The 12782-nt window shown below is 58.0% G+C and overlaps 3 protein-coding genes across 3 annotated transcripts in view; 2 read left to right on the top strand and 1 right to left on the bottom strand.

The window, feature by feature from the left end:
- Nucleotides 1-447: 447 nt before the first annotated feature.
- VOLCADRAFT_88661 (uncharacterized protein) lies at nt 448-3690 on the top strand (the record flags this gene model as incomplete). Its single annotated transcript, XM_002948334.1, has 4 exons — nt 448-558; nt 885-1031; nt 2260-2338; nt 3527-3690. Coding segments are annotated over 4 exons (501 nt in total), but the record flags the coding sequence as incomplete, so codon positions are not given.
- A 346-nt stretch (nt 3691-4036) lies between these two features.
- Nucleotides 4037-4831, bottom strand: psaE (photosystem I reaction center subunit IV, chloroplast precursor). Its single transcript, XM_002948185.1, has 4 exons — nt 4754-4831; nt 4581-4684; nt 4442-4507; nt 4037-4373 (listed from the first exon to the last, which is right to left on the bottom strand). The coding sequence occupies exons 1-4, from the start codon at nt 4785-4787 to the stop codon at nt 4272-4274; spliced, it is 306 nt and encodes a 101-aa protein (XP_002948231.1). The 5' UTR covers nt 4788-4831; the 3' UTR covers nt 4037-4271.
- Nucleotides 4832-5192: 361 nt separating this feature from the next.
- VOLCADRAFT_88659 (uncharacterized protein) overlaps nt 5193-12782 on the top strand; it is a gene marked incomplete at both ends in the record, with an annotated part of 12781 nt that continues 5191 nt past the window's right edge. The window contains 12 exons of the mRNA XM_002948333.1: nt 5193-5347; nt 5826-6131; nt 6809-6941; nt 7436-7764; nt 8056-8210; nt 8662-9088; nt 9376-9483; nt 9990-10091; nt 10474-10582; nt 11081-11115; nt 11817-11960; nt 12397-12719. Coding sequence (XP_002948379.1) covers nt 5195-5347; nt 5826-6131; nt 6809-6941; nt 7436-7764; nt 8056-8210; nt 8662-9088; nt 9376-9483; nt 9990-10091; nt 10474-10582; nt 11081-11115; nt 11817-11960; nt 12397-12719 — 2324 coding nt within the window. The remainder of the gene's footprint in view (nt 5348-5825; nt 6132-6808; nt 6942-7435; nt 7765-8055; nt 8211-8661; nt 9089-9375; nt 9484-9989; nt 10092-10473; nt 10583-11080; nt 11116-11816; nt 11961-12396; nt 12720-12782) is intronic.

The raw sequence follows: 12782 nt of genomic DNA, 5'->3' as shown, positions 1-12782 counted from the left end.
AAGAAAACAAGGTTTGTCGCAGCTGTCAGCACGAGTCAGCAGTGGCGATGCCAAGGCGAGGTATTCGTCAAGATACTTAGAAGGATCATAAACACAGTATGCATGGTTTGAACACACGTAACGGTGTTAGCGGACTTTCGCCCAGTGACCGTCGATACCAAGAAGTGCACATCGCAAAGCGTAAAAAACTGCATTATGAAGTGCCCTTAATTTTTTATGATGGGGCTTTTTACATACGTGTAGAAATTGAGGCACGATGCGTCGCGGTGTTGAATCGCTATTGCTGACTGTACAAAAAATGGGCTTTCGATGCGACTGATCGTTTTATCGAAACAAGCTTACATATTCATAAGGTTGCATGTATCTCATCCCATAACATTTACAAAGGAACAGGATTAATCAGCTTTTGGGGTACCGTAGTTCAATTTTCAGTGTTTTCAATTCAGTATGGCGGCTATCCAGGACGTGCCGCGATTAGTGCTGCAGGCTATCTTAGCTTCTCAGAGTCCACAGGCACTTCCACAGCAGCGTAAAGAGGCTGTCGCGTTTCTGGAGCAGGTGAGGCAGGCGCGAGATCCTTTCGTCAACGGATGCGTATAGCACGACCCCGATCAGCCTTCGGTACTACGTAATGTCTGATTTCCCAAAGGTCATCGTGCATATTCGAAAACATGGCCGTACAGGCAGCCATGCACAGCATACATCGTGTGTGTATAGGCGGAAGGGAGGATCGCGCAGGGACATGTTATTCCGAAGCTTTCTCAGCTGGAACATGCACATTTAAGATTTCTATGTTACAAGTGCCCTTAGGAGCCCGCCGCCTGTTCAAAACACCTGATCCCACTCAATGGTCGATAACACACAACCCCCTCATAACCCGGCAGTTCAAATGCGCGGACGTCACGTCTGTGTTTTCCACGTGCGCAACACTGATTTCGCTACAGCAGCTGGCGCAGCTCTATGGCAGCCTGCTGCAGCCGACCGAAGTGGTCGGAGTGCGGCTAGCGGCCTATCAGCTCATTATTGATGCAGTAAGCGGAGACACAGATGCAGTTGCAGGGGGAGTCAGGATAACAAAACCACCGGGTACCGGGGGACGTCGGGGACCTGTGGCCATTGCATGACGGGGGACACGAAGGTGGCTCGCAGGCTTTGGCGGCAAGGGGCAAGAGGGGCAGGGGGCCAAGGGGCAAGGGGGGCAGGGGGGCAGGGGGCCAAGGGGCAAGAGGGGCAGGGGGCCAAGGGGCAAGGGGGGCAGGGGGCCAAGGGGCAAGGGGGGCAGGGGGCCAAGGGGCAAGGGGGGCAGGGGGGCAGGGGGCCAAGGGGCAAGGGGGGCAGGGGGCCAAGGGGCAAGAGGGGCCAAGGGGCAAGAGGGCCCAAGGGTCGCGCGCAGGCCGGGCCTGTACTGCCACACGTACATGCACAGGGAAATTCGATGCGCTGTGGATGACCCTGGGTTGTCCTTGGGTTGCGTTGCGGATGGTTGTGTCATGCGGTGACACCGGGTTGAGACGGCGGGACGGCAGGAGGGGATGGCAGGCCTGAGAGATGGTGCGCGTGCAGGGCCGAGGGGGGCTGAGCTGCAGTGCTGGGAGTGAAGGTTGCTGCGCTCTGGCGGTGTTTGCACACATGTGGTGAACCGGACAGCGTGCTCAGCCTCACATGTGCACATCTGCCAGATGCCTGGGAGAGCCTACGGGTCGGGCGCATCAGGGACACATGCATCAGGGACACGCAAGCTCTTATGCACTCGTACTGGGATTCTTTGGTTCTTCGTTTTCTTCGTCCCCTTTAGTTCCCCTAAAGGGGGAAGTCGTACCTTGTCCCCTCTGGTCTTAGTCCCCTAGGCTGTCTTCTTCCCCTTCGTCTTCCCCTTCGGGGAGCACTAAAGTCCCCTTTAGGGGATGAACGAAAGGGGAAGACAACTCACAACAAGAGTTGAAAACACAAAGAACTTACGTTGGGCGCCGCCGGTTGCCAAAGAGCATTGTTGGCTTGGGATGACACCCTAGGGGACTAAGACCAGAGGGGTTTGTGCCAACGGCTTTGCCGTTGGCAAAGCTTTGCCCGTAACTTAGTTGAGCTATGTTCTTCGTCCTTTGGTGGTAAGGTTTCTTCGTCTTAAGAAAACGAAGAAGAGGCGACGTAGTCCGTGGCTCTTATGACATTTTCCTGCAATGGGACGTCCGCGTGCTCTCAACTTGTAACTTCTCCGAATCGCCCCCGAGTCATTCCTTCGTCACGTGCGACGCCGGGCAGGTACGCAACCGATGGCGTGAGCTGTCTCCGGAGCAGCGGGTGGCAGTGACGCAGCTGGCGCTACAGCAATTCAGGGAAGGTGAGGAGGGAGACGTGGACAAAGAGGCGGTACGGGATTGGGGGACGGGTAAGAGCGAGGTACAATCCGATGATGTAGCTGCCGGACGTTAGCTCCATAGACGGCTGAGCAGGGCAGGTATTTGGAGGGGACATGGGACCCGGGTGGGGTTCGACATGGACGGGGGCAGGGGTGGGAACGGGTTACAATTGGCGGCGCCCGGTGGGCGATGATGAAGGTGGATGCTGCGTGGGCGAGCTAGCGTAGCCCAAGCAGCTCCTGGGGGGACTTCAGGGCGCGGCATTGCAATGCAGTCCTAGGATTGCTGAGGGTAACGCAGGGCTGGGAGCTGTGCAGCCGCGGGACCGGGAGCTGGGAGCTGTGCAGCGTCTGTCGTGCGTTGGGACCTGATTTCGGGTTGGGGGCCCTGGGTTGGCAAAGTACTGCCTGTTGTGGGAGTGTTCAAGTCTTGTGTTCAGCTGCCGTGTGGATAATGCCATGCGCCGGGACCGCAGGATCTGGGTATTTTAGTTGGCGGGTATGCGATGATTGTGATGCATGTCTTAACATGACACAACTGGATATCCCGTAGATATACATCCTACGTAGGGTTTGGCACTACTGGTAAGGCGCGACCATTGCCCCCGGGAGATCCTGGGATCGATACCCATTAGGATCAAAGTCCTTCCGATGGTGGAAGGCATTGCGCCCCTAGTTGATGGACGGTGGTGACCTGGGATAAAGTTAATCTGCGAGCCGACCAGGAATGGAGTTGGGCCGCTGTCGACCCGGCCGATTCCGTTGGATGCCGGCGGTGGGTGCGGAACCTGAGCGATCCACTGAGAAGTTGACTAGGGTGACTGGATGAGGGTGCCCCGAAATACCGGGGAAGGCAGGGTTTCGCAGGGTAGCTGCCACGGGCGAAGATACACCCCCCTGTTTCACACATCATACATCCTATGGGCTTCGAGGAATGAGGTATGTGCCTAGCAAACCGCTTTTAGTAAGCGGGGGTGATGCTGTATTGGAGAGACCTATGGGCTATTTGGTTGTGTTGCCGTAGCTGCGGTCTGTGATCGCTTGGTGGTGGTGCGTGTCATAGAATTGCCAACCCGTTTTGCGGGCCTGAAGTACTTCGCGCTACAACGGCGTGCCCCGCTTATCGCATCCTCCTTGGGGCTGGTGCTTTCCTGTTGCATTATCCCGCAGCTGCGTCTCCTGCACAAGAACCTGCCGCAACTAGCAGTGGCGGTTTCCCCGAGCGAGGGAAAGCGGCAGAATTACTTGCTGTGGTGGTGCGTCAGCGAGGAGCATCAGCGTATGCAGAAGTGTTACCGCAGCTTATAGCGGGAGCTGCAGCTGGGCCTGTTCAGGTGAGGTGTTGTGTGAGGTGAGCAGGAATTGTCGGAGATGGGAGGGGGGGGTTGAAGACGCTGCGAGTTATCTAGATAGTTAGCCGTTATGAGGGATGGGTTCGGTGACTTGTTAGGAACGATGTGGTAGTTGTGTTATCATAACCTGCATATGATGTCGTTAAACGCAAATGGATTTGTTGACGAAATGTAGGCTGAATTAACCTGTCGGGTGCTACTCTACATCAGCGAAGATCTGACACAATTCGAGATTTCTGGACCAGGTGAGTGAAATTTTGTTTTATGAATTATGCCCCCAGTGTGTGACTTCATTAGTGCGAAGGTGTGTGCAAGGTAGAATTGGAAATTTTCTCTTCAGAAGTTACAAGTTTTAGTTCATCACATCATGTGATAAATACATGATATATGATAGTCGACGTATAGTCAGGTAACACGCTTCTAGTCGAGCAGGCTCAGAGCATTTACATGCCCAAAAATGCAAAACTCTCCCACAGTCCGCCCTAAGGCCAAGCTGGCTAATTACTCTTCTCTATGCCCCATCCACTTGCCGCCACACTCAAGCCATCGCTCCTTCACATAATTTACTTGACCGGAGCGATCTCATCGAGCGCATAGCTGTTCGTGTTGACACCAGCGTAGTTGAGGTTCTCAAAGCGAACCAGCACAGGGTAACGGACAGCGCCCTGCAAGTAGGACGAAGGGGCTTAGCTTGTTTGCACATCAACCCCTTGTGCATGAAGGACTCCCGCACCTGGTCGACGGTCACCACCTTGCCGACCTGGTTGAACCAGTACGACTCAGGGCGGAGAATCTTCACCTGTTATCGTGTCAAGAAAACATAGCTAAGCGTCTGAATCACTGAGCTGCTGAAACGCTGCGCTTGCGCTCACCAGCGAGCCACGCTTAGGCCCGACATCCTTCTTCGGGGCAGCCTTGGGGGCGGCGGCCGCCTCCTCGGCACGCACCACCAGGCGCGAAGCGCGCTGGGGCTTGGCTGCAGTCAGGACGCAAGCGTAAGCGCTAGTTGCTGAAGGTTGGAGTATATGGATGTCTGATCACGCACCCGCGAAGTTCACACGGGACGACAGGGCCTGCATTTCTGAGATAGATGTAGAAGAAAGCAGATATGTCTCTCGGTGTCGCGGTTGGAGCCACTGAGACTGGGTGAAGCGGCCATATAAGTGAAAAGCTTGTAAGGGGGAGAGATCCAGATGGGGGCCTTTTACATGGATTCTGACGTAAACTTCCCCGCAACGGCTGGACTTCCGTCGCGTGTCGACCAGATTTACAACCAATGTTTATTGATTTTATAATGTAAATGATGCTGGACCTTTCAGTTGTTTTAGGATGCCTCCAAAATGATGTGCCTTTAGCGTCTGATTTTGGTTCTTTTCTTCTGCGCCGCGGCAATTCAAGCTCTTGATAGAAGTTTAGCTCGAATTTTTAGTATAATGCGCTGCACAACGTTTATTTGTTGGATGAGAACGGCGCCGCCTGCGCAGGTGGAGCTGTCGGAGCTTCCGGCGATGGCGCGACGACCGACCCAACGTCGCCCGGTAGCTCGGGAGCAGCAGACGCTCCCGATGTTACGAGCAAGAGAGCCTTTCTTTCAGCGCTCACGGCCTCAGCGACAACCGTGTTCCCGTTCCTTTGCGAGGTACGTGCCGCTGTGACAGTTGTTAGGCGTCGACGTTACCGGGGAGCGCATCTACTTAGCTCGGAAAGCTTTCCTGCCCAAAGCAAGACCATTTGGGCAATCTGGGTTCCTGTCTAAACCCCAACACGCTCCACACCACGTCACCGTCGTATTGCTCGGCGCGCTTCTTTGGTTACTTGTGTCCGCAATCCAATTGGAGTCGGGCAACTGGGCCCTTGATGGTGCACGATTTGGGTTGTTTCAATACAAAGGTGACACGCAACCTTACCGATAGCACCGAGGCAACGGCAACATACTGAGGGCTATATCTACCCCTCAGCTTGCTGCGGCGCACCCAGTGCCACATGACCCACATTGCGTCCGTCTGATGTGCCGCATTCCTACCTTCGCTATCTGTTGCCTCTGCCCCCTTCCGCTCTGTCGCCTCCACCTCTCTCTCCTCACGTAAACCCCCCTCCGCCATCTCCCTTCGCATCAGGTCCTTGAGCAGCACTTCCAAGCAGCCCAGAAGCTAAGATCCGAACCGCTACCACCGGCTGCCGGAGGCGGCGGCGCTGCCGCCGCCGCAGGTGGGAACCCTACAGCCTCTCCCGAGCAGCAGCGTCGAGATCAGATCGCGGCGCACGTCGGCGCGCTGTCCGCGGCTCTGGGCGCGCTGAGCACCTGGGTTGAATGGGTGCCGATGCGCCGGCTGACGGCTAGCTCGGTGCTGAGCGCCTGCTCGTTCTTCATCCGTGAGGGCACTCCGTCGCTGCGCATGCAGGCCCTGGACGTGCTGCGCCAGGTGGGGGCCCGCTTGGGTGCTTTCGGGGAAAGGGGTGAGGTGACGACGGTGTGTGTTTGCGTGTATTTCTGTCATGTCTTCTGACTCGTCTCAGTACTCGTCTTACCACCGCAGAGCAGAGGCGAGTGTAGGCTCGACCGGGTTTTGGATACCTTGAGAGAGGAGGGTTCGAGTCGTTGTTGGTAGTGAATGGGTCGTGAAAAGTACCGAAGTCCGGGACGGGCTCGGGTGGCTTCGAGTATCCACCTACCTTAACCTGTGGCTTCACTGCCCGGAGAGCTATTCATTGACCCAGGAGGATGGGGCTTGCTAAATCTCCCTTTCCCTAGCCACTACGTCCTCGTCCATCCCCATGGTGCGGCTGCTCTTAATTCTCTCACCCTTCCCTTCCCCCATCCTGCCCTCCCTTCTCCCCGCACTCCCCCATCTCCTTGGCATCAGCTTCACTCGTTCGTGGTTTGTCGTCCCCCCTCAAATCTCCCCCCCTCCCCCCTCAAATCCCCCTCCTCTCGACCACCCACGTCCGCACGAGTGCGTGCTCACCGCCTCTGCCGCAGTAAATACTTCCCTTCCCCCCACATTTCCCCCATTTTTCCTTGGGGACATTGAGGCGGTTCAATAATGGTAGACGACATGACGTTTTCATGTACGGCCGCCACCCATGTCCTCTCCCTCAGGTTACTTGGCGCAAGCGGGCCAATGAGACCCCCGCCGACTACATCACCCTCATGGACGGAGTGGGAGGTGCCCTTCTGGGGGCCACCGCCGCCCTGGGGCTGCTGCTGAGTCCCCAGGACCCTTTGCCTCCTGGTGAGGGGGTGGGGGCGGGACTGGTGCTGGTGCTGGAGGCTGGGGGAAGAGGAGGAAGGGAGAGGGATGGGAGACGGGGGGATTGGTGGCTTGCCCTGTATGTTGCGTGTGTTGTTGCGGGAACCTTAGGTGTTCGTTTTTGTGTGTTATATGTTGCGGTAAGTAGAAGATATTTAAAGTAGGGATATATAAAGTGTGGATGTCTTTAATAATCGTGCGCCTTGTGCTGGGGTATTGAGCCTTACTGGAGATGGAGAGCCTATGAAGTGGAACCCTTCGCCCGCCGGAGGACTTACCTCCCTGGAGTCTGCAGTCTAACCTTTTCTGAACTCCGTCTCGTCCTCCTCTTCACTCGCCACCTACAACCTACAGAAAAGCATTCCACACTTCCTCTTCCCAACCCTTTTCCTCGCTAGCCCCCTAACTCACTCTCCGCTATCCCTGACCCCCTGACTCCCTGATCCATAAATTCCTCATATCCCCGTCTGACTCAGCCATGATTCGCGAGCTGGGCTACGGCGGCTCCCAGGCGGAGTTCGGTGCCCGCGTGTTGGAGGTGGTGGAGAGCCTGGGGGAGGGCCACTTCCGTACGCTCTCTGAGGCTGAGGGCCGCCGGGCCGCCTTCCTGACGCAGCTGCTCACCTTCACTCGCCACCCCTACCTGCGCCTGTCGGGTGGTACGCTGACGCTTTGGCAGCAGCTCCTGAGGGAGGCCTCCCCACAACACGCGCTTGCGGGTGGCGGTAGCGGGGGGGCTGCTGGCGGCGGCGGTGGATCTGGGGGGCCTGGGGCGGTACATGCTGGTGGTGGTGGTGGTGGTCAGGTGGGCGGCTTACCACGGGGCTTGTTTGTGGTCCGGGGTGTGTGTGTGTGCGTAATGGGGGGAGTAGGAGGATGGGGGGGAAGGGGTGAGACGTGTGTTAGGGCGGTGAGTGTTTCGGCTTGCGCTGCTTATTCTGTATTGACTGTTTCGTCGGGGTCACTACACCTCGTCTTTTTCTGCCTCTTCCCTCCCTTCCCTGTCCCCCTCGTTCGTGGTTCGTCTTTCCCCCCCTCCCGCCTTATCCAACCCAACCCAACCCAACCCAACCCAACATCGCACCGCATTGCACAGAATTCACCGACGAGCGGTAGTGGGAGTGGGAGCAAGTCTGGCTCGTCTTATACTCTGCCGGTGGATGTGGTTTCGGAGCTGATGCGAATGCTGTGTGGAGCCATGGTGCTGGTGGTGCCGACTGCCGACCCGGGGGTTAACAACGTACCTGACTGGTGGGTATGGGGGGGTTTTGTGTGTGTGTGTGTTATGGGCGGGTGCGATTGTAGATGAGGTGTGGGTGGGGATGGTAGTGGATGAGTGGAACTGGGGTATATTTATGGGTAGTAGGAGTAGCAGTAGTAGGAGAAGAAAACTGGTACGGAAGTGCTTTAGGTGTTCAGGTCTTTTTTGATTTCCTTGCTTCTGCACATGACTAGCGGTGCTGTCGCAGCCTCTTCTGACTTGGGAAGGGAACACTACCGTCCAAAATGGCGCTGTCGGCCAAACCAGCCCAACGATGCAACGATTTCCTCCCAACCCAAGCATATTTTGTCACCATTTGTGGCTTCTAGTCTACCCTACCAGCTGTGCAGCTGTGCAAATCCTGATGGAGCACTAGAAACGTGTCCTTGTCATGCCTGTTAACCGTCAACTGCCAACCGCGGAACTGCCAACCATCTGCAGGTGTGACAGCCACGCTGAGTACAAGGAGGTGGTGGTATCGTTCCGGTCCCAGGCCAAGGCCATTCTGCGCCTAGCTGCTTCGCTGGCTCCGGAGCAGGCCTTGCAGGCGGCGGGGACGCTGCTCAGCTCGGCGTTCGCGGCATGTACGGCATCCGTGGCGACGACGGCGGCAGCGTCGTCGTCGACGGCGCAGCTGGAGGCCGCCGTACTGGTCCTGACGGCGGTGCTACCGCCGCTGTGCGACATGGCAGCTGCGCCGTTGGGGGTGTCGACGGGCGGCAGTGGCGGCGCCGGCGCGGGAGCTACGGGACCAGCGGCGGTGTCACCGGTGGCTCAGGCAGCTGCGGCGGCGCTTGTGGGGGGTATAGCGGATATGCTGCAGGCAGTGCTGCGAGTGCGGCTTTCTGACCCGCGGCACATGACCCTGGTAAGTTGGTTTGGTTTCGGTTTCGGTTTCGGTTGGTTAACTTAACGCCTCCCTTAGTTAGTTCGGTATTATTCCTCGTATGCATTCACGGCATTCATTTTTTCCCGACCCCCCCTGCATTCCCACCTTTTGCCCGTTTCCCCCCCGCGCGCGTCCTCCCTACTTCACCTGCCCCGACGTGTCGCTTGTTGACCTGTGGCTACCCGTGTGCACGTGTGAACATGTGAGCCCGCATGAGTGTATTCGCATGTGCGTGTGTGTGTGTTTTATTGTTCCTGATTCCGCAGCACGCCGAGGCGATAGAGGCGTTCGGTTGCTTCCTGGCGCTACGTCCCGACCTGGCTGTGCCCACTGTGAGCTGCTGTCTGGAGGTGATGAGGCTGCTGCCCCTGGAGGTAGGGACGGGAGAGGGTGGGGCGGGGGTGGACGATTTAAGGTGGAAGGGGAACGGACCGGGGAGTGGGTTATTGGCGGGTAAAGGCGAGCGCTATCTCCCTGATACCTGTCCTCCCTCTCGCGCATGCATGTAAAGACGCACGCACGCTTGCTTGCTTGCTTGCTTGCTTGCTTCATTCTCAGCCGTGGTCTCCTTCCCCTTTCTTTCTCTGTCTTGATCATCCGGGAGTTTGGCGGAAAAAGCTGCAGAGCCCTCCCGGAGCGGTTCCACGGTTGGCATGTGTGTGTGTGTGTGTTGATCATTAGCAGGGTTGTATCCTCTTCTTCCCTTACCCATTTCGTTTTTCTCCTTTTCTGCGCCCCGTCTTCTACACATGTATACGCATGTGTACACACGTGTACACACACAAACACACATCTTAGGTGGCTTTCTTTACCCTGGACCCAACCCCCCTTTCCTTTCCTTTTCTCCTTTTCCCCCCGCCCCGGCCCTCCCGCCCCCTAGGCCCCCGGTCAGCTCCCTCCCCCTCCCCGTCAGACGCCCGAGTGGAGGGCGCAGTTCGAGGCGCGACTGGCCATGGCGAATGTGCTGCTGGGCCTGGCTAGGGTTAGTCCAGGGGGGAGGTGGAGGCGGGAAGATATGCAGACGCGGACGGCCTAGAGGGGCTTGGAGGGGGGTGAGACACGGCGAAAAAAGAGGAGGGCCATCGTAACGAGGAGAGGAGGAGAAGAATGGGAAGGAGAAGGACGGACGGTGTGTTGGTGCTTGTGTATTCTTCTGGCCCCCTTAACTTGCCTTGTGTCCTACACCCCCAGCCCCTACATTTCCCTCTTTTTTGGTTACTAGTGCTGGTGCCTGCATGGGGCAATGTGCAAATGTATTAATATAAAAAATGTATTTGCTCACTTTCGTAGCTTAAGGAGTTACGGTACACCGTGTCGTGTACAGTATCTTCATTTTCCTGTCGTGGCTTCATTCCCCCATTCAGGCCGCCCCTGGAGCTCTTGTTCCGCACCTCTCCGCGCTGGTGACCGAGATATCTGTTCTGTGGGAGCGGGGGTTGCTGAGGGAGGGGGAGAGGGTGCTGCTGTGGGAAGGTGAGCGTGGCAGGGGCTGTGCGTGTGTGTATGTATGTGTGTACGTATAGTTGCCTGTATGCTTGCGAATGGATGGGTGAGGGAGGAGATGAGGCCCCTTCCTCCTCCACAACCCAGGACAGGACGTTACCCGTTATTTGGGTCTCGTTGTTGCGCTCGCCGCATCCCTCCCCCCCCCCGGTCCGTCTGTTCAGTGTACGGGTAGCTGCTACGAACTGCATGGCCTCGCGTCCCCTTTCCTTCCTTTGCTGCTTTGGATGTACGCCGGCTGTCAATTCCATGCTCTATGTGCAGATGACTTCCCCCACTCCTGTACTGTACCCGCATGCCTCTCCTGTTCTGTCCTGTCCTAGGGCGTCACGACCCCCCTCGCCCCAGTCTGCTGCATCAGTCTTTCCTTGGCAGCAGCTTCACTCGCTCGTGGTTCGTCTTTTCCCCCCCCACACACACCCCCTCCCCCTCGACCTCCCCTTTCTCACCCCCCCTCTCCCCCTCTAGGCCTCCTCGCCGCCGCCTCCGCCGCGTCCCCCCTGGTGCAGTCCCAGCTCATCCAGCTCATATTCGGACCCATAGCGCAGCAGTGGGGCAGTGCGGAGTGGCAGGCTGCTGTGGCCTCGCCGCAAGTAAGGGGGACAGGAGAGGGGGAGGAGGCCGCAGGGGCCCGCAAGAGGGGAATCAACTCCAGCCAGGGGGAAACAAGGAATGAACTGCTGGCAGTCTAGGAAGTCTCCGGGGGAAGCGGCGGGTTTGTGTTTGTTTGTGTGCGTGTGTGCGTGCGCGCGCGTGTGTGTGTGTGTGCTGAAGGAGGTGCATAAAGGACAGGACAGGCAGACTCAGACCTGGAGGTGGATTGGAAGGGTGTCGGCGCCGGGACGGGTGTTGGGGGGGGGAAAGGGGGAATTAGGGTTCGTAGAACCACAGGCCCTCGAATTCCTACGTGAGGGGGGACCGCGGATGCGATGGTATTGGCGGTGGATGCGGTTATCTGCGACATGGATGCGTTTAGACATGGACCGTGTGGGATTCGATGCGCGACACGGACAAGAAGGCAAAAGTTTTCTTCAGGCGCAACCAATACTGACTTTGCCTCTCTCGCGCGCGCACTCTCACTTTCCCCGCGTCCCTCGCTTTCTCTCTACGGCATGAACGACTGCAACGTCATGTGCGGTGACATCATCATCATTATCATCATCATCGTCATGAATGCATCCCTTGCACCCGTGTAATCGTACAGGCGTTCGTACAGGCCTACATGCCGCTCGTTCCTGGGGTCGCCGGTTCGGCTGCTGCGGGCTCCGCAGGGAGTGGCGGTGTCTCTCCGGGTAAGCCCTCCCTGGAGCTAGGCGCCCGGGAGCGGCGCTGGACGCTGTATCACCAGGTAGGGTCTCGTGCGTGTGTGGGTGTGGGTATGGGGGGGTGAGGGGTAAATTTATGAGTGTTCCGCGTTGTTTCCCCCCTCGGCATTGTCCGGGAGGTGGTAGGAGGTGAAGGTGGGGTTCGTTGCGTTACGAGCGCCCCGACTGGGTCCCAGGCATATGGTGGAGGGAATGATATGTCGCAAGGAGGCCAGGGGGTGAGCTGCCGCCATCTAATGGTGAGGGTGGTGGATGGGGGGAAGGTGTTGTGGAGGGGGATGTTGTGGAGGGGGATGTTGTGGAGGGGGACAGAGGGACCTTTTTTCGTTGAGGCGTGTGATTTCCAGGGCCAGGACATGGAGGGAGCCTTTCCTTGCTTTTGGTGCATTTTGACGGCCGCTTGCGTGGTACGGCCTTCATGGTGGTATATTCCTTAGAGCGAGTTGCTGCCGTACGCAGGTGACGCTCCTGGAGCGCGCGCTGCGCCGCACGGCGCCCGCACCTGTGGCCGCGGGCGGCGGCAGCGGCAGCGGCAGCGGCGGCGGCGCCGCCAGCAGTCCTCCTCCCGGTTCCTCCGTGGAGCACCCCTTCAGCCCCCACCTGGAGTGGTGTCTGCCGCCTGTTGCCAGGCTGGTAGCGTGTATCCACGCCCTAGCTGACCCGCGGGTCAGGCCCTCCCTGGGTCCCCTGTCCCTGGTGAACGATATGGACGCCCTGGAGCGGGCGAGTAGGCTGGGGGAGGATAGGGACCTGGTTAAGGCAGTGGAGCAGCCCGAGCCGAGGTGAGCCGGATGGTGGGGGTGGGAAGGGGAGGGAAGGGGGTGGGTAGGAGGGGTTTGGAGCGG

Source organism: Volvox carteri, assembly GCF_000143455.1.
Source record: "Volvox carteri f. nagariensis unplaced genomic scaffold VOLCAscaffold_9, whole genome shotgun sequence".
In the NCBI taxonomy this organism is placed as follows: domain Eukaryota; kingdom Viridiplantae; phylum Chlorophyta; class Chlorophyceae; order Chlamydomonadales; family Volvocaceae; genus Volvox; species Volvox carteri.
The sequence above is the reverse complement of the archived record's forward strand: the minus strand, read 5'-3'. Positions and strand labels throughout refer to the sequence as shown.

Excerpts from the sequence above, each read along its gene's own strand:
- psaE (XM_002948185.1), bottom strand. The coding sequence starts at position 4,787 with ATGCAGGCCCTGTCGTCCCGTGTGAACTTCGCGG. Across the intron at positions 4,685-4,753 it reads GTCCCGTGTGAACTTCGCGG|CCAAGCCCCAGCGCGCTTCG; the intron begins GTGCGTGATCAG and ends TCCTGACTGCAG. Across the intron at positions 4,508-4,580 it reads GGCCTAAGCGTGGCTCGCTG|GTGAAGATTCTCCGCCCTGA; the intron begins GTGAGCGCAAGC and ends ACACGATAACAG.